This window comes from Neolamprologus brichardi, chromosome 22 (assembly GCF_056152115.1).
Source record: "Neolamprologus brichardi isolate AB-2024 chromosome 22, ASM5615211v1, whole genome shotgun sequence".
NCBI lineage: Eukaryota > Metazoa > Chordata > Actinopteri > Cichliformes > Cichlidae > Neolamprologus > Neolamprologus brichardi.
The window spans coordinates 26,917,279-26,939,680 of NC_142124.1; the positions used below are offsets into that span (position 1 = coordinate 26,917,279).

The 22,402-nt window shown below is 39.6% G+C and overlaps 1 protein-coding gene across 1 annotated transcript in view; it reads left to right on the forward strand.

Annotated features, from left to right (window-relative positions):
- The window catches only part of trappc9 (trafficking protein particle complex subunit 9), a 242,273-nt gene that overhangs the window by 140,762 nt on the left and 79,109 nt on the right, over window positions 1-22,402 (forward strand). Inside the window, exon 20 of the mRNA XM_087835023.1 lies at window positions 6,239-6,349. Coding sequence (XP_087691149.1) covers window positions 6,239-6,349 — 111 coding nt within the window. The remainder of the gene's footprint in view (window positions 1-6,238; window positions 6,350-22,402) is intronic.

A 22,402-nucleotide genomic window follows, 5' to 3' on the forward strand; every position in this document is an offset into this window, starting at 1 on the left:
TGACCTGGAAAAATGCTTTGCTGTTGAGGAGGAAAATTTTATGGATGTGCATTCTATTAATCATGTATAGTTCACGCTACGTCACATCAGGGAAAACGGTCGTTGGAAACCACTGCATGGTCAAAGTAATTGTGACAATGTGCCTTTGAAATCCTCAAATTTCAAACTGGCTTTGGCGCGTCAAGCTAGCTGTAAGACAGGGATAAAACGGCAGTAGGATGGATATCAACTTTAGTTTAACTGGATCAAGTTGGCACTTACATGCAGTCTGTTTGTGATAATACCACAATTGCCTGTGATAAATCTCAATTCTGTTGTGGTATGAACCAGGGGCAGACTTGCCAGGGGTGGTGTGCACAGAAACCACACATCAGGCTGAGAATGGGCCCCATCTAAGTGGGGAAAATTCATCATTTAGAAATTATAAACAGATGCAGCTTGTTCACTTCATTAATGACATTTTATCAAAAACAGCATAAATTTGTGGCTCAAAAATAAGAGAACAAGTAATGTAGTAACAAAATAATAGAATAGTTCAGGTTTTACACATGTGTTGATCTCTTAAAACAATGTGATAGCAAATGAGACGATACTGAAGATGGATAAATATGTGTTAATAAGTCTTCTGTTAGAAATTGTTGGGGACTGAGTGTGTGTGGAGTGGAGGATTTTAGCAGATTTTACTACAAACTGTTCCTCTGCATAAATCTGAATTCTGAGTGTAACAGCTGCCACGTACGATGTGTAAAAGAACACGAAACATTATTTAGCGTCAGGTCACGAGGCACCCGAGTGAAAAACCTCTCACATTCTCTTGTATGACTGAGGCCTTACTGAGAATATGGAGATCATGACATCAGCCCTCACTGGGTGTCATGTTGAAATTTTAATGTGAAAATTATTTTGAATGAAAAATGTCAAGGAGAGAGGTAAAGTAAAACTCGGAGATATAAAATCTATTTCCATGTGGAGATACTGTTAAAAAATTAAAATACGAGAATATCTCTAAAACTGAGAACATCGTGAAAAAGTTAAGTTTCATATTTGTTTTCAGCCTTTTTGTTTTCATTTTGATGATTATGATTTGTATCTTATGAAAATCTAAAATCCATTGTCTCAAAATACTCAAATATTTGCTAGGACCTATCAAAAAAGGGTTTAAACCTCCTTGAGTTACTGCAACAAGCAGCAGGACATGGAGGCAGTCAGTTTATGGCACAGCTGAGATGTTATTGCAATCCCAGTTACTTTAATAGTGGGCTTAATTTCAATACAGTTGTATTTATATAGTGCCACACAACAGAAGTTGCTTCAAGTGCTTTATATTAAGTCCCTACAATATTAGAGAGAAAACCCCAACAATCAGACGACCCGCTCTGAACAAGTAGTTGGCGACAGTGGGAAGGAAAAACTCCCCTTTAAGAGGAAGAAACCTCCGGCAGAGCCAGGTTCATGGTGGGGCAGCCATGACAGGACAGAAGACACGTAGAAAAGTTCATTGTGCACATTAGAAATACAGCGTCTAAAATCTTTTCTCTATCCCAAATGCCAATCGCAACACTGAGTGCCTGGACCAGTCGGAGGGTGATGGGAGGAAGACGGGACAAAAGGCAAAGATTCAGTTTGTCCTACCAGATTGTTCCTTTGCCATCAACGCCTTTTTTAGTGTGCTTCTATGCTGTACTCTGTGAACATCCAGCCTTTTCAGCGTCTTACCCTCCTTGAGGAGGAGGCAGGCTGTGATGACTGTCATCTGGACAGCTTTCAAATCAACAGCCTTTCTTTTGATTGTGGCTGCATGTGCTTAATTAGCACCAAGTACAAAAAAAGACCCTTTTCATGATATTCTAATTCTTCTTTAGTGTGTTTTCTGTTGACTGTTTTTTTGGCAAAGGATTGTTTGGGCTTTGATTTTAATTCTTTATGGACATTGTCCAAATGCTGACAAGACATTTAGTGTATAACAAGCATTCATTGTGTGTTTAATAATCTCAGTGGTTAAATGTGGACATAAACATGGAGTAAGCTGTCCCTTATTGCTGGCTGCTGTAGCTAAAAATACCCCTTCAGTCACCATTACATTTAGTGTGCAGGGAGTATGTCACGTTTTTGTGTCAGACTAGGCCTGCAAAATCAGCACCTATTGATTGCAATTTGCAGAACTGACTGAGGTGTGGGCCCAGCTCTCACGATCTTTGCGTTTTTGGTTCTCACAGTGTTATTTTTACCACCCTGCTATCTTGCCTCAACAATGTCCCCAATCACATCAAAATGACAAACACTTTGATTGAATAGTTTTTTTAAAAAGTCGACCCATTATACTTTTTCTCACTTTTTTGACACGTATAGTCATATTAAACATGGGCAAAACTTCAAATAACAAAGTCGGATACAAAGTAATTCCTGTGGGTTAAAAGGTCAAGCTTTGGACTGAGCTTTTTCTAACCACTCTGTCTCAGACTCTCCTTCCCCCCCCAACCCCCATTTGTCTTTCTGTATGATGTCAGTCGGGGGATTTTCTTTATGACTTTCACGGCTCTGGGAGGGAGATCACCTCGTGTGTTGTTCAAACCTTTTTGTGAGGGAAAACTAATCAGAGGAAAGTTGTCTTTAAGGGAAGTAGCAGCACCGAGGCCCATAAATAAAGATTATTTTGACCTGAGAGTCATGCAAAACTACTCTAGTGCAGTCCGAGGATAAAAATATGCAGTTGCAAAGTAGGAAGTGTCCACAGAAAATGGTACACATTAACTATATATTATATACTGTTGTTTAACTATATTTATGTTTGCTTTACAAAACCAGCATGACCTAGCTTTGAACTGAGGTTCATGCAAAGCCAAATATTTTAAAGCATTTCCAGCAGAGTCCAAGAACACAGGAAAAACATAGAGCCAGAAATATTTTATAGGCTTAAAACAACAGTTGTTGTCCTTTTTGTACCTACAGAGTTTGCATAGTCTTGCTTTTTGTGGTCGTGGTTTCAAAGAAATATGTGGCAGACTCTGAGAATTACTCTTCTGCAACAGGGTCCTCTTCAAATGAGCAGAATACTGACCTCGTGGTTCATTTATTAGTGTTGTGGGGTTCTCGGGAATAGGCAGTGACAGTCATTAACTCACTGTACTCTGTTCTTTGGCACAGCACCAGGTGCACTGAAAACGATCTGCTGTTTTTGCAGGTGTCATCACATATGCATGGAAATCTGTTGGTAGTAGGATGAAACGAATCCCTGCCACCTTCAAAACTTTAGGGTGTTGCTCCACAACTAAAGCAAGCAATCTATAGTTGTGAGTTATATTAAATGTATGGAAGGCAGCAGTACTGCTGTTTCATTAGTGAATGATTTGCTTTGTACACCACGAACAAAGAAGCAGGTTGGATGTGCGTTCACTTTGAAACGCTGGGGATAATTTTGCTCCCTCTCTGCTTTCAAAGAGGAATGTAAAAATTCACTGACTGAAATGGAGACAAATAGTTTGAAACCCTATTGGCAGTTTTGAATTATTTATTCAGCTTAGATCTCTGTGCCCAGCGTAGTAGCTCAGAATACTTATCAAAATGATTCAGTGTTATGACTCAGTTCCCACTAGTTCAAAAGCATAATCTTTAGCTTTCGTCTACAGACGTTCGGCAGTTGTTGCGGCGACAGATCTTGAATGAAGTCGTCCAACCGCTGCGCAGAATCATTTCATCCTTTAGTCTTTTAACGCCTACAAAAATGTGTGACTTCACATCGTGTGCGCCTCCATTGCTGTCTGTTCTGTCACTCTACCTGGTGCTTCCTTGGACTACTCAGTAACAGTAGTTGTGGGCCTTTCAAAGAAGTCCAGAAAGGGGGACCACAGTTTATAAAATTTATTTTTAGACCCACGAACTGTATATCTAATTTTTTTCTAAATCCATACAAGACATTATATCTTTTAGCCATTGTGTGTGTGAGGAGGGAGAAGAGTCTTTCCACTTCAGCAGTATAGCTCGCCTGGCCAACAATAATGAAAAGTTTAATGTTTTGGGTCTGGAGTTGGACAGATTCAGATTCTGGACTGCACCAAACATAGCACAGAGTGGCTCTGGTCCAATTTGATGCTGCAGGACTTCAGACATGGTATGGAAAACAGATTTCCAAAAGGTGGACAAAGAAGGGCAGGACCAGTACATATGAAACAATGTACCAGGAGCAACCCCACACCTTATACAGGCTGGGTCCACCCCTGGGTATATGTGTGCCAGTCTATCCCTGGACCAATGCCCCCGATGAACTATCTTAAATTGGATAAGTGTATGTTGAGAAATATTGATTTTAAAGCAAATATCTGAAGCTATATAATGTAAAGAGTCCAAAGCTTTTACATATAATTTACCCAGAAGGTTTGGCCACTTTCTATAATACCGTAAAGCCATGAAGTTCTGTCACATTGTTGGTGTACGTCTATAAACTGCTTGTTTACGTAACCATATACTCGCTGCACTGGTCAGTGTGCTTCTGTTTCTGTTTTGCGACAGCCCTCCCTTTTATCTGTCATTATGGAGGGAAAAAGAAATAACACCTACTTAGGGGTTAAAATTAACTCTTTGAAAATCCAGCATCATCTCTCCTGACTTGATCTAAATCACAAATTGGCCCTCTTATGATCTGCATGAGAAAAGCAGGCCCGGTATTATGTGGAGATGACCTGCTCCAGCTAGACCTGCGGGCCTGATGAAAGCACCGCCACCTTTGATGTTGTGACAAGGAGTGATGAGTACTTCACACCGTGTCTTTTCTTGATGTCGTGCTTTTGGTCGGCCCATGTATGTTGGCCTGTATTTTTAGAAGGTAATTTAATTTAGAAAATAATGAACTCCTATATGAATAAGCAAACCGTTGTATGCACAGGTTACAGACAGACTGCAGCGCACAGATGATGAGCTTTAAGTTTAGCATTTGTGAGTGTGAATTATGTAAACCTGTGCAAAATGGAAATAAGCAAGACTTTGTTTATGCAGCATATCTCATTCTAGGTGCAGCTTAAACTACCACACACACGAGCAACAGAACTATATAGATAATGCAAAACTAAGTCAATTCATTTATAAGCACATTTAAAAACAACAAATCTACAAACAATAAAACAACAGGAGTAATGAAAAATAATACAGATGACAGATGAGGAGAAACTGATGAGAGCAATTGAACAACTGACATACTAACCGTACCTCCTTCACATTGAATGTAGAATAAAGGTACAAAAACCATCAGTAGACCAGAAACAACACAGGAAGGAAATGGTATTGTATTAGATATATAAGCATTATGCAGAAGTAGATACCAAGTATTGATTTATAAATAGCTGGACATGTATAACTCGGGATTATTAGATAATATTATACTACCGTATATTTCTAACTAACTGGGCAGCTCATGCTCTTTCTCGTGACAGTAGTTTCTTTGATACTTTCGTTTTGGGTTCAGCTTGAAAGAAAGAAAAAAGGTAATAGAGAAATCAGATTTCAAACGTGTGCCATGATATTTAGATGCAAACTATAATCAGTGTTGGGAAGGTTACTTTTAAAATGTATTCCATTACAGAATACAGAATACATGCCCCAAAATGTATTCTGTAACGTATTCCGTTACGTTACTCAATGAGAGTAACGTATTCTGAATACTTTGGATTACTTAACATATTATCATGCTGTTTACAACTACGTGAATGTACTATTGCTGTGATTTATTACTGTTACTGCAGGTCCGCGGCTCCGAACCGTAGTAAACGGACCTCTGGCTAATACGGTGGGCTCTGTGTCGGGCTTGTAGCCGAAAACTAGCTTTACTTTGTTGTCTGGGTCAACTTTGCTAGCGAGAGACAACAGAACGTAGCTGTCAAACAAAACCCAAACAGTCCTGACCCGCGACAATATGGAACAGGGAAGTACCGCCGTGTAATCCATTTATTTCAACAAAGTAACTGTATTCTAAATACCACCTTTTTAAACGGTAACTGTAACGGAATACAGTTACTCATATTTTGTATTTTAAATACGTAACGGCGGTACATGTATTCCGTTACTCCCCAACACTGACTATAATATAAGTTGATTTTTCGATGTTTCTGTGAGGATGGCATTATAGTAGAGTTTTTCCAGCACCCTCCTGGGACCTCTTCCTAACATTTGCAGCGTTTCTTAAATGCTAAAACTGCTGACGGCAGCATGGTGCAGAATATACAGTCACTTCTTGTTTCTGTGTCCACAGCACTCGCCATTGTCATCTACTGCTCGACATCTTCAACCCAACAGAGCACGAACTCACTGTCAGGGCCAAGAACAATCAGGACCTGGTTCTCCATGCCAGCGAATGCCAGAGGTGAGTGGAAGGTTTGACATTTACAAACATACAGATATTTTCAGTGTACTTCCTGTATCGTCATGAGTCAAAACAAAACAATTTCTCAAGTTTATTTGGCTCTTTTCTTTCACCTGAGGCATTCAGGCAATATTTTAGGTCTTTCAGAGCTGGTTCACTTCACTGTTAGTTACTGCCTAAAGCAAAAATCAAAGTTATGTATTGACGTCCTGCCTTCCAGCTACTTGACAAGTAGAACTCTGCAGGGCGAGTGTTTAATATAATATAGGTGTTTCTTTCTCGTCTTTCTTATAGCTGCTGTATTTGCTTATGGCCATGATCTGTGGGTATAAACATTTCTTTAATGGATTTGTTCAGCTATTTGTGAGTTGTTATATATAAACACACTGACTTGTAGGTGTAATTGCAAAATATAAATATAAAATAAACCTGAGAAAGTCTTGGATGTACCATTAAGTCGTCTGTATATTATGATGTGTGTGGCTCAGTTACAACCTCCCTCGGTCATGCCAGAAAGTATGAGACATGTAGACGTTTAATCTGTGAAGCTTTCTGTGTAGGTAATAACATCAATCGATGATTGCTTTGAGTGTTTATTTGTTTTTGAACTGCATTGCTTATCCTTAAATATAGGAAAGGTAAAGCAGAACTTGACACACGCATTTTCCCTCGGAAAGCTCTTTTATTTAATGTAGTGGTGCTGTGTTTTATTTATTTTACAATGGGGGCACACTTTGTGTTTAAGTGGGCCGAACTAGTAACAATTTTCTTTCTTTCAGTGTAAATAGCATTTAAATCCTTATTTTCTCAATGTAAGAAAAAGAAATGTAATTTCAACAGCACGTCTTACTTTTACTACACGATGAAGAAATGTTACTTTGTTTAATGAAAGAAATCTGGGACTCGATTGCACGAAACGTATGTGTGAAATTACAGAAAAGGTGCTTGGGAGCTCATTGCCCAGACTGTCCTATAATTTTACTCTGGACACACTTTTTTAAAGACATTTCTATTGTAGGAAGTGAAAAAGCAAACTAAACAGGAAGACTTTTTAGTGGAAGTTTCAGTAGAAGGACAAGCAGTAAAATTAAGAAAAAGTTCAAAATGTTTTAGCCCCCCCATCCCGGGGCCTTATGTTTGATAACCCCATCCTGAAAGCTGAGATATTGTTCTGGGTTCTTTTGCGACCTCCTGGATGAGTCATTAGTACGATCTTGGATTGATTTTGTAATTGGTAATTAGGCCGTCCACTCCTGGGAAGGTTGACCACATTTTCAGTTGTGGATAAAGCCTCTCATCGTGACACACTGGAGACCCAAAGCCTTAGAAATGGCGCCATAACCTTTTCCAGACTCATAGATGTCACAATGTGTTTCTTTTTGACATCTTTTAGGTTACTTTACTTTGCCTGACAGGTTCTGTTTAAGCGATTTCTTCCTTCATCACATGTAGCAGCAATCAGGCCTATGTGTGCCAAATGAAATTTAACTTGGCTTTCCAAAAAAATGATATGTATTTACTCAGGTTATTATCATCTAACATTAAAATGTTTTTGATCATCTAAAACATACAAGTGTGACAAATATGCAAAAAAGGTTCATCAGAAAGGGGGAAGTGCTTTTTCACAGTAGTCTAATATGACTTTCTAGTTGATGTGAAATTCTGTGTATTTGAAACAGACGGCTACAGAATTGCAATTTTCACCAGTTCAGAAAAATGTTATTTTACCCTGTTCAGTCACAAACTTATAGCAGACTGTGTTATTGCCATTTTATCACCATCTTGACAGATCAAAGCCTCTTTAAGGATGGCAACCGACTACGGGTGACCACAGCCCCGCTTCCTGTCTTTGAAACAACCGTTTCAAAGGCAACAAGCTTGAAGTTCTTGCAATGGTCACAGTAATTATGACCATCCAGTGGTCCCAGCCACTGTTCATATTAAAAGGTTGTTTTTTTTGCTGCTGTTGTTTTGTTTCCTTGACAATGTTGAGACATACAGCGAAGAGCTCTGTGGCTCTCTTGGTGTAGAAGAAGATCGCTTTGATTCCTTAAGCATAGATAAGTGTTTCTTCCCTCTGTAATATGGTTAGATTAATCTAAAGTCTAACAAAGTAAAATATAAATGCACACAAATCTACTAAGTCAGAGAATAATTGTAATTTCCTACTTCCATCCCCACCCATACCACTCAGACATGCCAGCACATGTGCACATAAATCATCAGCGTCTCCTGCAGCTTACCTCGGCCTCACTCGCTTGTGTGTCTGTCTCTCTCAGCTTGTCATTTCACTGGAAAGTGGCAAATTATGATTCCTGTCGGCACTCTCTCTCCAGTGCAATCTTTGGTCATGAGCGGAGGTACACCGTTTGGTGACTCATAGGCCCTTCTCTACAGGGGTGGGATGTTATTTTCTGAGACGAATTAAGGGATGGAAAGGGATCTTTTCAGACACAGCCAAACAGCTCAGCAATCGGCTCTTCAAATAATCTTTCCTGGTTAGAAATGACTAGTTAAGTTCAACAGGCTTGCCACAATTTGGGGCTATTATTGTCTAAAAGGAGATAACTTCAAATTTCTAAAAGGAAAAAGAAAATTACATTTTTATAATACCAGCAGTGTAGTGGGTTTTCATTGTAACACTGAAGGGTACTGTTTTCATAGGGATGTGTGCAGTCCAGCTAACGATCAAGTTTACCCAAAGATTCAGTTGCTTAAAGAACCACTTTTACCAGCAATAAGTTCAAGTAATTATTTTCTGTGTGATAATCCATCACATCATTGTGGAGGCAATTTAGCCCACACTTCTTTACAACATTGCTTCAGTTCATGGAGGTTCGAGGGTTTTTATCTGCAAGTCCACACAGCATTTTAATCAATTGAGGTTTGGACTTTGACCGGCGTGTTGCAGCAACTTGATCCTTTTCTTTTTCAATCATTCCGTTGTAGATTTGCTGCTATGCTTAGATCCTTGTTCTGTTGCATGACACCGGAGTTCATGGTCAGCTCAGTCACAGTAAGGTGCCCGTGTCCTAAGGCTGCAAAACAAGCCCAAATCACCACCCCGCTACCACCAGTGTCTGTGCTGATTGGTTTTATCCGAAGGGCATTCCAAAAAAAGGAGAAAAAAAAGCTTTCTCCTGGTAAGACTTTCAAACAAGCCGCTGCTGTCATTTATGACCACAGGAGGATCTGTTGCGTTACATTTATGTCTCAATTTAAAGGCTTTCCCAATAGTTATTTTCATCATTCTTTCTACTTTAAAGACCATGGTTAGAACTTTGTTGGCTCCCTAAGTGCTCCAATTACTATACAGACCCAAAACAATTATTTTACATTTGCCTATAGGTGTTGATGTCAGGGGCTTTCTGCAAGTAATTGTTAACTTTAATAATGCCATATTTTGAATACATGTATTTGATTGAAAATGCAATTTTACCATTTTCAGTCTCTTGGAAGAGATTTCTGTTCCAAACTTCCATGCTGGTTTTCCATTTACCACCCTCTGTGGAACAAAAAATGTAGAACTTACATGCTAGACTGAAATTATTATACTTATAAAAGATGCATTCATCCATACACCAATGATTGATTTGACCCTGGTCCTCTCAGATAGCGTAGTTATCTTTGAAAATAAGCAAGTAAAACCTCAGAGCGGTTGTATGAAGCACCAAATGTGCTCGGTGGTTATTCATAACTACTTGTAACTGAGACAATGTAAAAGAGAAACATGGCACACAAAGAATCCACAACTGAACGCTGACAATTCTCTACAGTTGTTCCAGTCAACAAGTTAAGGAGAATCCTAGCAGGTCCGCTTTGAGTACAGCGAACTATACAACCCAAACTTGGTGGGTGGAAAAGTTTAAACCAGAAATATAACTATTATTGAATTAAGGTTTGTGATGCTGATTTTCTAGTATCAGTCTTTGTTTTACTGTATTTTCTTCTGCTGTTTAAAGTCAGGTTATCTGTTGCTACTATGTAATTTCTTTAGTTGCTGAACTTCACTTTCTTCCATCACAGATGCAATCATAAATCCAAAGATATGACCTTAAATGGAAGTCAAATGCTCTGTAACTGCTTTAAAACACTGCCTCTTTAGAATCTGACAGTGAATCACTGAGGCAAATAGACTGGTATGTAGTGCTTTTCTACTCTGCCTGAGCACTTAAAGCGCTTTATACACCAGCCCCATTTACCCAAGCACGTTTTCATGCTTTCCGTCGAACATTCACGTGTTGCTTTTCCTCTTTTGAATGGCATTCCATTTAAAGACAGCTATTGCCTTAGGCCCCACCAATCAGCATATCCGTCCCATAGATATTTCTCTTGAGGCCTGATATTTGAATTCATCGGGGAATCAGTTCAGAAGCAGCCTACTGATTCTTTCACAGCATGCACTTATTTCCAGGCAGAGAATACCCTTCCCAGCATCACTCACCCCCCATTCCTTGTTTGGAAAATGGCTTTCTCACATACCCAGAGCACGCTTAATTCAGAGTGGGGTAGAATTTTGCATGCGGTGAGAAACAGGGCCACTGTGCTGAACCATATTGTGATCGTCTTTCCAACTCCATCCTCTGTCGACATCAGATGGCCCTGTCATTTCATATTTCTGTCCCGTTCTATGATGAATGAGGTGTCAGGCACAAGATGTTTTCTGGAGTCTTCACCCAGGACTGCTGAAGTTAATGCTTCAATCCGACGTTTGCAGAAATGACTCTGTCAGTCATCCGTATTTTCCTGCTATGATTTTTAATTGTTTACATTGAGCCTTTTCAAAGCTACGCAAATAAAAAGTCATGAAAAACCCGCCTTGAGTGAAGAGGAGAAATGCAGTTTTTAGACTTTTCTAGACACTGAGCTTTTTCCATATTCATACACATTTCTGCATTTTCAGATACATGACATCCGATAACTTAGTTTCTGTCACAGGAAAACACAGAGCTTATCGGTGTTGGAGAAGTTCAGTTTGTGACATGTGTAATCTCTTCCTGTGAGGGTGAGAGACTGAGTGCTCCTTTCATCTTCTCACATCATTCACAGACGTGTCTTACAAGGTCTTCATCCTCTTCATGGTCTTCTTTAATGGCAAATGGGAGAAAAGGGAAGTACCTCACACTGCGAATGCTCACTTTGATGTTTGGGAGCCTGAAAAGGTTCCGAAACACTGACGCGATCCCACCACAGTGATATCCAAACCATTATTTCCTCCCATTTCGGCTTTTAACAGAGAAGAACAGAGGAACGATAGTGTGTCCTTTCTTCTTTTGTGCCTAGATTTTGCAGATTTTCCTGGCGTAATATTGCTCTTTCTCAAAACTATTCAAAGTGTGAGATTTTACAGGATCGTGCTGAAAATGGAATGCTGCTGTGGAATACAGTGAAATGCAAATTTCAAGCACCGTTACTGCTACTGAAATGCAGACCTATAAGTTGGTATTTGAGACTGAATTTCTAACTGAAAATTATCATTGACCTTTTCCAATTGATTTTATTTGTTTTTTCTTGTCTTTTTAGTCTGTAAAACTATGAGCAAGTTCTCAGCTGTCAGCAGTTAACGGTGCTAAACAATCAAGATCCAAACATAGGTCAGGTCTGTCACTTTCAAACTTCAGTGTCACCCTCCACCAGTAGTTGTCGTCCTTTTTTTCAAACGAACGTATTCTCCAGAGGGTAAACGGCGACTTTAAGAACCGATGCCACTGTAGACACACTCGAACATATTTCAGTGTTTCAAGGCCCTTGCCTCACCCTCACTTTCACTGAGTTATGTTGCTAAACTGAATTGTGGATATGTTGCTTTTGATATCATTGAAGATTTGAGAGGTTTGGAAGTACCTCTGGCAAATTAAAGCCACATTATGAAAAGCTCCATAGAAAGTGAGATGATTGTACAGCTTGTTGGTGAGTCCTACATAGTTAGGATAGCTAGTCCTGCAATTGGCACAAGCCTCTGTAAAGCTAGCTAAACTGCACAGTTCTAGTTGGTGACTGTGAAATTTTAATGGAAGGACATTTTAATTGACATGTCTGTTTCCTTTTTCTTTTTTTAAATTTAGGTGCCCTTTTGTAGTTTGCTAGCACATACTGTAAACTCACAAAGCAGCTATCTAATAACATAAGCAGGTATAACGCTAAAAATCTGTTCATTTTTGCACATTATTCATCTTCTGTGGTGTCAGTGTGGATAATTTTGATGGATTCAATTATTATTATGTGATTAATGGATTTGTCATTACAAAATATAAAGCAAAAGCAGTTTGTAAACTTTGAAATTCTCTGAAATTATGGCCATTTGAATAATGGCACTGTAAAATGTGGCTTTCATTCTTTAGTATGTTTCACCGTTTATTTTAATTATGGATTTGATGAACTAATGAATTCATCCTGTGATTACTGCATGGTAGCTAATCCCCCCAAAATGACGACACACTAACGGTCACTGCTCTGCATAAACGACATGTAAATTAGCACCATGCCCTTCACTTACTCTGTAGTCTTTGAGGAGAAAAATGAGAGATCCTCTGTGCTGTCAGGTGGATACAACATTTCTTAGATTCTATAGAGCAAATTATGAGATGAAGCAAACTGTTGTTAATATGAATAGAAAATAAGAAATACTGTCCAACATGTCACACTGAAAAGTCATTTTCATTTCCAAGATGAGTTCTTAAGCACTGTAATTACGTGGGTTTTATTGCAAGTCAGTCAGTTTGTTTGGTGACTGATTGTTTTGTGTAGGATGGCTTTGATGCACGTGTTGGAGCAGTATCTAATTATTGGAAATGGAGAGCGGAAGCCCTGAGGCTTCTGTCTATAGCTGTCATCTGGATGAATGTAACCCATTGGAGGAGGTCCGTGACCATCTCTTTTTCGTGTGATTCTTCTTACCCCATCGTCAATATCTTCCCGATTTTCTTAATAGTTTTCAATCCACAGTTTAGGCCACTGTGCCCAAATCTTACACTAATTGGAAGGTGGGTTTGAGTTTACAAATCAAAGGTTCAAATATTAGGAAAAATGCTGGATATTAAAAGCTGCACTATGCGTGTCAAGTTTCCCTTCAAGCCTTTACCTTTGTGTACATCTTGTTTGTTTCTCTTGGACATTGGCACCAAGATCCAAATTTCATGTTATGGATCATCAATGGTAATGAGTGGTGGGTCTGCATTTTTCAGCAGAAGACTCCAGAGTATCCACACTTGAGGCAGCATGAGCTCAACAGTAAATCCACAATCATTGTCTTTTTGTCCTTGTACATTTATGTGTAAGTGTGTACTGTAATCAGCCCCGACAGTGTGTCTGAAAGAGGACATTCAAGTAAACAATCGAGTGTAATCTTGAGTTTTCTCTTTACTTGCTAGCCTCTTAATGTTTCACGTTTAACACACTGACAAACTGGTGGGCATTAAAGTGCAAGTGGTTACAGCAGTGCAGAAGTGCAAAAGGAGATGGACTTAAAGGGAAATCAGCCAACTTTAAATCAGATACATTTAAGATTATTACGGTTTTTATTTATGTATTTATTTAATTATTTTAGGAGCTTCCGTCCATGTCTTAGAGCGAGAGGCAGGGTACACCATGGACAGGTTGCCAGTCTGTCGCAGGGCTAACACAGAGACAGAAAACCATTCACACCTATGGGCAAATTAGACTTTCCAATTAACGTATCCCCACTAACTGCATGTCTTTGGACTGTGGGAGGAAGCCGGGGTACCCGGAGAGAACCCACGCAAACACGGGGAGAACATGCAAACTCCACACAGAAAGACTCCGGCCTCATGGTGGAATTAAACTCAGGATCTTCTTGCTGTGAGACACCATGCTGATTTCAGTAAACTCAAACACACACGCACACATTTGCCTCAACGCGTTCCTCTAGTGCTAATTTAGTTTTTGTTTGTATTTAATTTTAAGAAATCAAAATTTCTTCTGGCTCCACAGTAATTTTTATTAGAATGACTTATTTTTGGAATTACACAGAAAAATCATCTGCGGAAAAATGTTTAATATTTCCTCCTCATAAAACGCCTCCGTTTTTGTGCTGCTCAGCTCTGGTCATTATCTGCAATCAGTATACGGTCATGTTGTTAGGTTTTGTTATTGTTGTCTTATGGGAGAGTAGTATTCACATCAGTCAGTGGATATTTTTAAAATCAACATCATTTCTGGGGGCTGAGTAGTTTGCGTGCTCCGAGCCTTGAAAGTCATCTGGTGTCTTTTTCCTTGCCAGCAGCAGGTTGCTCTCGGACCTTCCGACACCCACTCTGCATCAGCAGACAGCTGCGTCTCCTTGGAGATTTAAATAGGCCTTTGGGGGGTTTACATCTTATTACAGCATCAACCTCCTGGCGCTAACTAGTTCCCACTGCCATCCACCATTATCAGTGCTGAGCCAGCTCCGTAATAGCTGTAGCCGATCGTGTGGCTAGCACTCACTGCAGCACTTTCTCATTTCTTGCCATCTCCTCCCCATTCGCTGTGCCTTTTGGCTCTGCTGGATCGGTGCGCACAAGGGCAGACACGCCTCATTGCATGAGCTTTTCAAACAAAGCTTGTTTCCATGGTGACCACCTTTCCCCCTTCTTGTGCTACTTTTATGGCAGTAGAGCACATAATACATCTGCAGTCAGTTATCCCATCCCCAGCAGTCCCAGCTCAGAGTTTTTATATCATAATGTTTTCTTTTCTTTTGTAGAAAAGCATTTAGAAAATACACATACTCATTATGTATCACATCTATTAAAAGCACCTCATATCTGCTGAGGACAGAGCATAAGAACATGTGACCACTGACACGTATATTTGCTCCACAACCTGTTTTTTTTTTTTTGTCATCGTCTACAGAGATTTTCTTTTTTCCTCCTCTCACATTTTCCTGAAACGATACGTTCCCTAGGGGGCGTTTTAGCTCTGTTGCTTTCTGTGGATGCTTAAGCTGTTGGAACACTGAAATCTCTTTTTACATGTTGTTATATACAGCGCTGCTAGAACTAGTAGTTGTTTCACAATCATTTTTCATCTTTTATTTGGTTATTAAAACGGGCTCTGCTATTCATACAGGCAGACATGGCGGTTATATGACTCGCATACGGTTTGTTCTCCAGTAACTTAATTAACCTTGATGTGACATTTAAGCCCTGCGCCCTCAAGGGATTATCCAGTTCTCTTACAGTAACAGTTGTAATGTATTATTATTTGCAAACTGCAGCATCCTTGGTTCAACTCCAACTGAGGGATTAAATTGCACGTCATTCTCTTCTTTGCACTCACATGCCCTGCTGCCTCTCTTCACTGCGCTGTCTAATAATGGCAAAATGCCTTCACCCAGCCCCCAAAAAAGCTGCTGGCGTTTAACAGCTGAAACAGAAATAGAAAACTCTGTCAAGCCCTGTAATAGCACACGAATCCTCACTTTTAATGACAGCCAGCGCATTAGGATATTGTCTGCACAGAGGCATTCTTCACTGCCTATCCACATCCAGTAATTGGCTGTAAGGATTCCTCTTTGCTGGAGCTCAGCATATATCGAACGAGACGCTAATGGATGGAGCATCACCGCCTCTGCAGCTGCTGCAAACAAAGGGTTACAAAGAGTCAGCCGCAGTCTAAAAATAGACTGTTGCTCTCGCCTGCCTCTGCACAGGCCTCTGTGGATTTCACTCTTAAGCTTTTGCACGTGAGCTAAAAATAACCCTCTTTGTGGAAACATACACACACTTGCTCTCGGTACGCTCGTCGCTCTCTGCTTCTCCCCAGTGACAGAACACAATCGCGCACCGTTAAAGAAATATGCAAAAAGGCTCGGGAGAAATTGTCGATTGCAAACGATTTGCTTTTCTCTAACACGCCGTGGAGGACGTGTTTGAAATTGTACACACGCCTCACAGCAGGATCACAGCCTGTCACTCGAGAGGACATGCATGCATAGCGCTGCGACCACAAGAACTACACAAAATATCTCCAGCAAACACGCTAAATAGCTTTAATACCAACGCAATAGTTACTGACGGGAAGCAATTACAGAAAATTTCATGAAGCTTCAGCATCGCCACTGCCGTCATTGGAGTCATTTTTTAAAGTTGAATCTGTTGGTAGTGTTTGTTTTTGAAGACTTGAATCTCTTGCACCGCTGAGGTGTTTGAAGCAGAGAGGCGTGCATTCGCAGAGCTTACAGCTGAAATGATTCGTGTCTTCACATTGGTCAGATGAAAGCAGTCCCATATGCTTTAATGTGATTATCGTCTACCTTTGGTCTCAGGCAACACAGCATTTAATTAGGATGGGGTCATTTTTCTGTGACCGTCTCATCCTAAGCTGGTGTCATTACTGCCATTAAAAAGGCTTCACTGACACAGCTTATTGCAGGATGGTGATAATTAGGAATAAAGTGTTAGAAGTCACACCCAGTGGACAAGATGGTATTTAGTAAAACAAGGCCTGTTTGCGTTTAGGGCTTTTTCATGTCTAACACAGCACACATGGAATAGCTGTAGCTCTCTGCATGACAAATGTAATCCAGTCGATGCTTTTGTGAGTGAATCTTGTTTTTGTTTCTTTGGGGGGGGGGAACAGCATCTTCCAAGGGTTGTGAAATTGCTTTTGCCGTTTGCTGTTCAAATAAGAATAAGTCTGAAACTACTGCTCATATTTATTTCTGAAAATAAAACAACAGTAACACATCTGTTGGTCGGTTATCGTTTACACTGAAATGGACATTAACTACTTACGTTCAGTCTCAGAGATCCAGAATCTCAGAGATGTAAGGCAGAAACTTCCACCACATATCGTGTCATAGTTGCTGCAGGACTGCAAACAAATGCAACCAGTTGGCAATCAGCTGAGTTTAGTTGCCTGTTGCAGACAAGTTGTGCTTCTTTGCGTGGGTTGACTGAGACTGATTGGAGTGTGTTGGCAAAAAGTCGGCATTTACTAATTAGAAGGCAGTTATTTACAAGCTGTCTGAGAGTGATTGCAGTCAGTCTGAGTGGGACAGTAATTGTTTGGAGGTTTGGAGACAAGTTGCCTCCCACCAGGCAGCCTATGCAATCAGCTCATGATTGAAGGTGGTTGCTTAGAGGTTGAGAGTGCACCGCTGCTGCACTTTGTTGCAGCAACTATGTGCAGTTGGTCAATGAATGAGGAAAAAAGACATGTCAACCAACTTTTTTTTTTTTTTTTTTGTTAGTTGCAATGTTTGCATTTCTTCCTTTTTGTAGTGTAACTGAGACATTATATGGATGGAGTGCTGGAGGGCTCATTTACCAGCTTGGTTAGAAGGCTGCACATAAACTTCATGGCTGCCAAGCAGAGACTAAACTTAAATATCAGAATTTCACTCACCAAAATTAAAGCTTCACAGCTGCTTCTTTATCATAACACAAATTAATCATACCAGTAAACATAAAAGACAGATCATTAGCCAACAATTTCATTTATTATTTAAAAATTTAGTTTAGCAGTGGTTAGCAATTAGCAATTTAGTTTAATTTAGCAGTGAGTGATCTGTTTTTAGTCTGGTTTTACGCCAGAAGATCCCCTAACCCAGTTGATAAACTCTTTGAATCAGTACTGAGGTGTCCATAAATATCTGATATTGGTCAGCCTGGCAGAGACTGATCGATATCAGATTTATATCCAGCCAGTTTCCTCAAGAGCTCGTGTTTACAGACGGACAAGCTAGTTGTGAAGACAGAAGCTGCAATCTTTGACTAACCTTAAAACCAACACCACGTGGAGGACTGAACTCAAATCCCAGCTTCAGCTTTCTCAGCCCTGTCCTTTGTGTTCCCAACCTTTCATCCCTGCTCGAGCAAAGCGATGAAAAACTTTCTGGACTAAAACACACACTGGTACTGCGTCATAGCTAGGCACCATTTTTTCCTTTTTACAAATACAGCGTATGACACAAATACCTGCTTCTATGAATCTCTTTTATCAGATGCAGATTTCTTTGACGAAATTGGTTATTTGTTTTATTACAGTCAGTAGGCACAGCACCATGAAGATAAAGTGTTATCAGTAGGGTCTGTTTAAACCCTGACTGCTCAGCGAAGCCACAAAAAATAGCGCAGAACATGACTGTACCCTTATGTTCTGTGCTTTAAACATGCTGTGATACACCTCTGCCTTGCCTCTGCTGTCACTGGGAGTCAAGCTCATTGTTAGTCATCAGAATACTGAATAGATGCAGGCTAGAAAACAAAAACAAAAAAAAAATATTTGCACTTTATAAAAATACCAGTGCCAAAGGCCTGCTCCCAGACACATGATAGCAAAAGAATAGACCTCTGTATTTGCAGGTATTTGTTGTGGACATGAATACAATTGCTTATTTCTGTGGCTCTGGCTTCCATAAACACACAGCCTTTGAACATTTGTTTGAGTGGCCAATTCACAGCTCACCCTTTGACACACAGGAATGTGGGTGAAATCAGTCCGTACATCCATCTAATCTCACATCTCCACGTTTTTCAGCCTTGGGAAATAAACACCAAGCTGTCTGTTATTGAAGGAGGGGAGCAGGGAGGTGAAATGGACTGGGAATTAGGAGTAGAGATGTTCCACGGTGGCCACAGCTCAGCACGCAGTTTGTTATTAAAAGCTTTGTAATAGCCTAGATTAATCTCTAGATATGTTGTAATCTTTGAAAGACTCCACAAATCACTGGAAGAAGATGGTGGGAGTAGGAGAGCTTTCTTTGTTAATGCTCTCCTGCTTTAGGAAAACACCATTTTGGGTCTGGTTAGGTGGTGGATGTAGCCTTGGCTCCACATTTAATTGCTGTGCAGTGGCCCTGCTTATAATGGATTTCAGGTGTTCACTTTTTTAAAGACAGGGTTATCCAGAATGCAGTTCACCCAGTTTTAAAATGTATTTGAGCAGGTTAGTCATTGTCTTCTATGCTTTATAATACTGTTTTGAAATCTAATTAATATCCCCCTGAGACCCAGCTTATTCAGTATTTCCTCTCTAGTGGACAAAACGTTAAACTGAGAAATGCTGTTTTTCCCTCAGTTCTCAGGAGGACATTGTTCTGATAGATTTATTTGCCTGTATTTTGACTATTTACACCTAATGGGCAGTCTGTATTTTACATACAATAACAATTAAACCTGATCAATATTAAAAACCATGTGACTCTTTAAATGATAAAGCAATACCTGATTTGATATTTGTTAGTATCTTTTTTCCTGTAATCGGTCAGTAGTGAGATGCCAGCAGCTTTGACATAATGGCAATATTTGGTGTCCAAGCCGTGAGAATGATTAACGGATATGATTATTTATAATATCATGGCATCGATAGACGAACTTTGATTCACTTTTGTTTTACATGTTTAAAGTGTTGCTGAAAATGTTGGCATAACTGAAGCCGTGCTCTATAGAGTTTTAATTTTTTAATTCCTTATTAAAACCAAGTCAGAAGTAAGTGATTTGAGAATTTTTGTGACTTTTTGAGCTCAAACTGGAAGCTCCACAGAGCACGGGAAATCAGTTTGTTCTGGTGTTTCTACTTAGACAATGAATACAGTCTGATAATCTGAGATATGTAATGTTGGTAATGCAAACATGTAAATCCTACAGCGTTTTAATGGTTATAATACAAAGGTGTGCATTGAAAGCATTTTTAAGCAGTTGTTTCAGTTTGTTTAACATGTGGAGCCAAAGACTGAAGAAAACCTGCTGCTTCTTCTTGGTTTGTGGTCATATAAACATGATTATATCTGCAGTGAACAAACACTATTGAATCTCAAATGAAGTTTCAAATGTTAAAGTTTTGCTCTAAACAATCGCTCACTGACCAAATGTTACCCACCGCATGAGACAAGTGTTGTCATGACTGCCACTAGACAAAAATTACATATGTTGAAGGCCAACAAAGGATGTTTGAAAAATGCACTTTTTAACCCGAGTTTTGCAGAAGTGCAGCAGACGTTACTGGACGTGATGAATATGAAAACCACACGTTCTTCACTGTTGTAATTGCTAAACGTTTATTTTGTATTTCCCTTAAAATGCATTTCTTTCCGTATTACCATTTGAAGTGTAGATTTGAATGTGACCATCTGTCTCTTGGTAATTACATGAAGAAAACCAGTCCCAGACTCTGCCAGTCTGCGCCCTCCAATTTATCAACCATTTTCATTGTGCTACACAGTATTTATAGACTTAGTGTGTCATGTGCGCTTTTGAAGATGACTAAATAAAACACAGTGCCCATTTGAAGGTGGGACTTCAGTCAGTGACATAAGCCTAGTGCCACTAATCTTCAAAGGCGGGTGTATTTGTGGTGCAGCAAAGAGCAGCTTTCCTTATTGTCTTGGTTTTGAAGTCGTAATTGTTATTTAATTTGTGTTGCGCTTTGTTGTAAAGGCTGTGGAATAATAATTGCATTGCTTTTTCTCCTCCACCTTAATTTGATGCATGTGTGTTTCTGGACACACCCAGAAACACACACGGTAGAGACCAACACCGGCTTGAGCTGATTTAATTTTGGTAAAAATCAGGTTGAGCTTAAGGTCACACCAAATGTGACAATCATTAAAATTTAGTTTTAACTGTAATGTCTTCACAGTAATATACTAGGTACTCAATTCCTTGGGAGACGTGAGTACCTAGGTTGGCTAAGCATTTGACCTTTACCCTCATTCTTAGCTCACAAGGTCAAAGTTGATCTTGAAAAAAAAAATCATCATATGAAAGGGCATGGAAGGAGCTTTACAACACACTTTTTATTTTTTCAGTACAACGCCTTGACTAAAGCGCCTATATTTATCTCCCAAGGTTCAGTAAAAATAAAACTCTACTAACTTACCCTTCCTGTCGTGATCAGGTCAAATCTCCCCGATTTACAACTTAAAACACTCATAAATATTGTGTTTTTACATCTGATTGCCTCAGGGCCTTATGACATCCTCCAGACTATGAACTTGAACATATAAAAGTGAAGATCACCTCTTTTATTAAATTTTGAGTGTTTTAATCAACCTAACGACCCCCTTTGGTGATGAAAAATGTTTGTTATCGTAATTTAAGAGCTGTTAAAACAGACCAGTCAATTTTGACCGGGAACAGTAAAGTAAGGGGGTGGGGTGCACAAAACTGGAGGCTTAATAAGTTATCATTTGAGTCGTCGGTGATGATGATATAGTGAAAGACAACACAAGAAACTAGTTCACAGGACACAGCCACTGTGCTCTATGAACCAGAATCCAGAGGTGAACCAGTCAGTGGAAAAAGAGCTCCGCTGTGGATTTCTTATCAATAAAAAAGCAAAGCAAAGGTGGCCTCGTCGTTACTTTTTATGTTGATTCCTGTCAGAGCAGTGGTTCAACCTTAAGGCTTAGAAACAAACTGGGAGGGAGACACGACTTTTATCAAAACTGTTTTTGCAAGTTCATTCAAATCACAGCAACCGTTGTCTCAAGGCACTTTACAGGTCTCTCTTGAAAATGAGATTTTTTTACCTGGATAAATAAAGGACTAATATTTACTTTATATTAAAATCCCAACAATCAAATGGCCCCGTATGAACTAGCACTTGGACAGTGGGAAGGAAAACTGTCAGAACCAAGCTCAGGGAGGGACAGCTCTCTGCTATGATTGGTTGGGGGTAAGCAGGAAGTTTAAGTTAGCCTCCATGCTACCTGATGGATGTTTGGGTGATTTGCAGGTGACTAGAAAACTAAAAGTCATATTGTTTCATTTCTCAAAGTAGAGAGTGATAAGACTAATAAAAGCAGGAAGGAAGACTGCTAATGATTTCATTTTTGTTCTGAACTTTCTGTGAGGTAGAATCTGTTGGCGTCTGCCTCACAGTTTTACAGCAAAACATCATCATGACACCAGTAAGGCCTAAGAAATGTCTTGTCTGCTGTTAAGTGCTGCTGTAGAATTTTTTTTTCTTGTTTCAGATTGCAAAAGGAATTTAATAGTTTTGTAATAAGCCGAAGGATTACTTAGTTTCACTGGCTGCATGCATAAAACCCTTTAAAATGCATTCAATTGTATCGTGGTAAAAGTTGCTGCACAGTTTAGCAACACT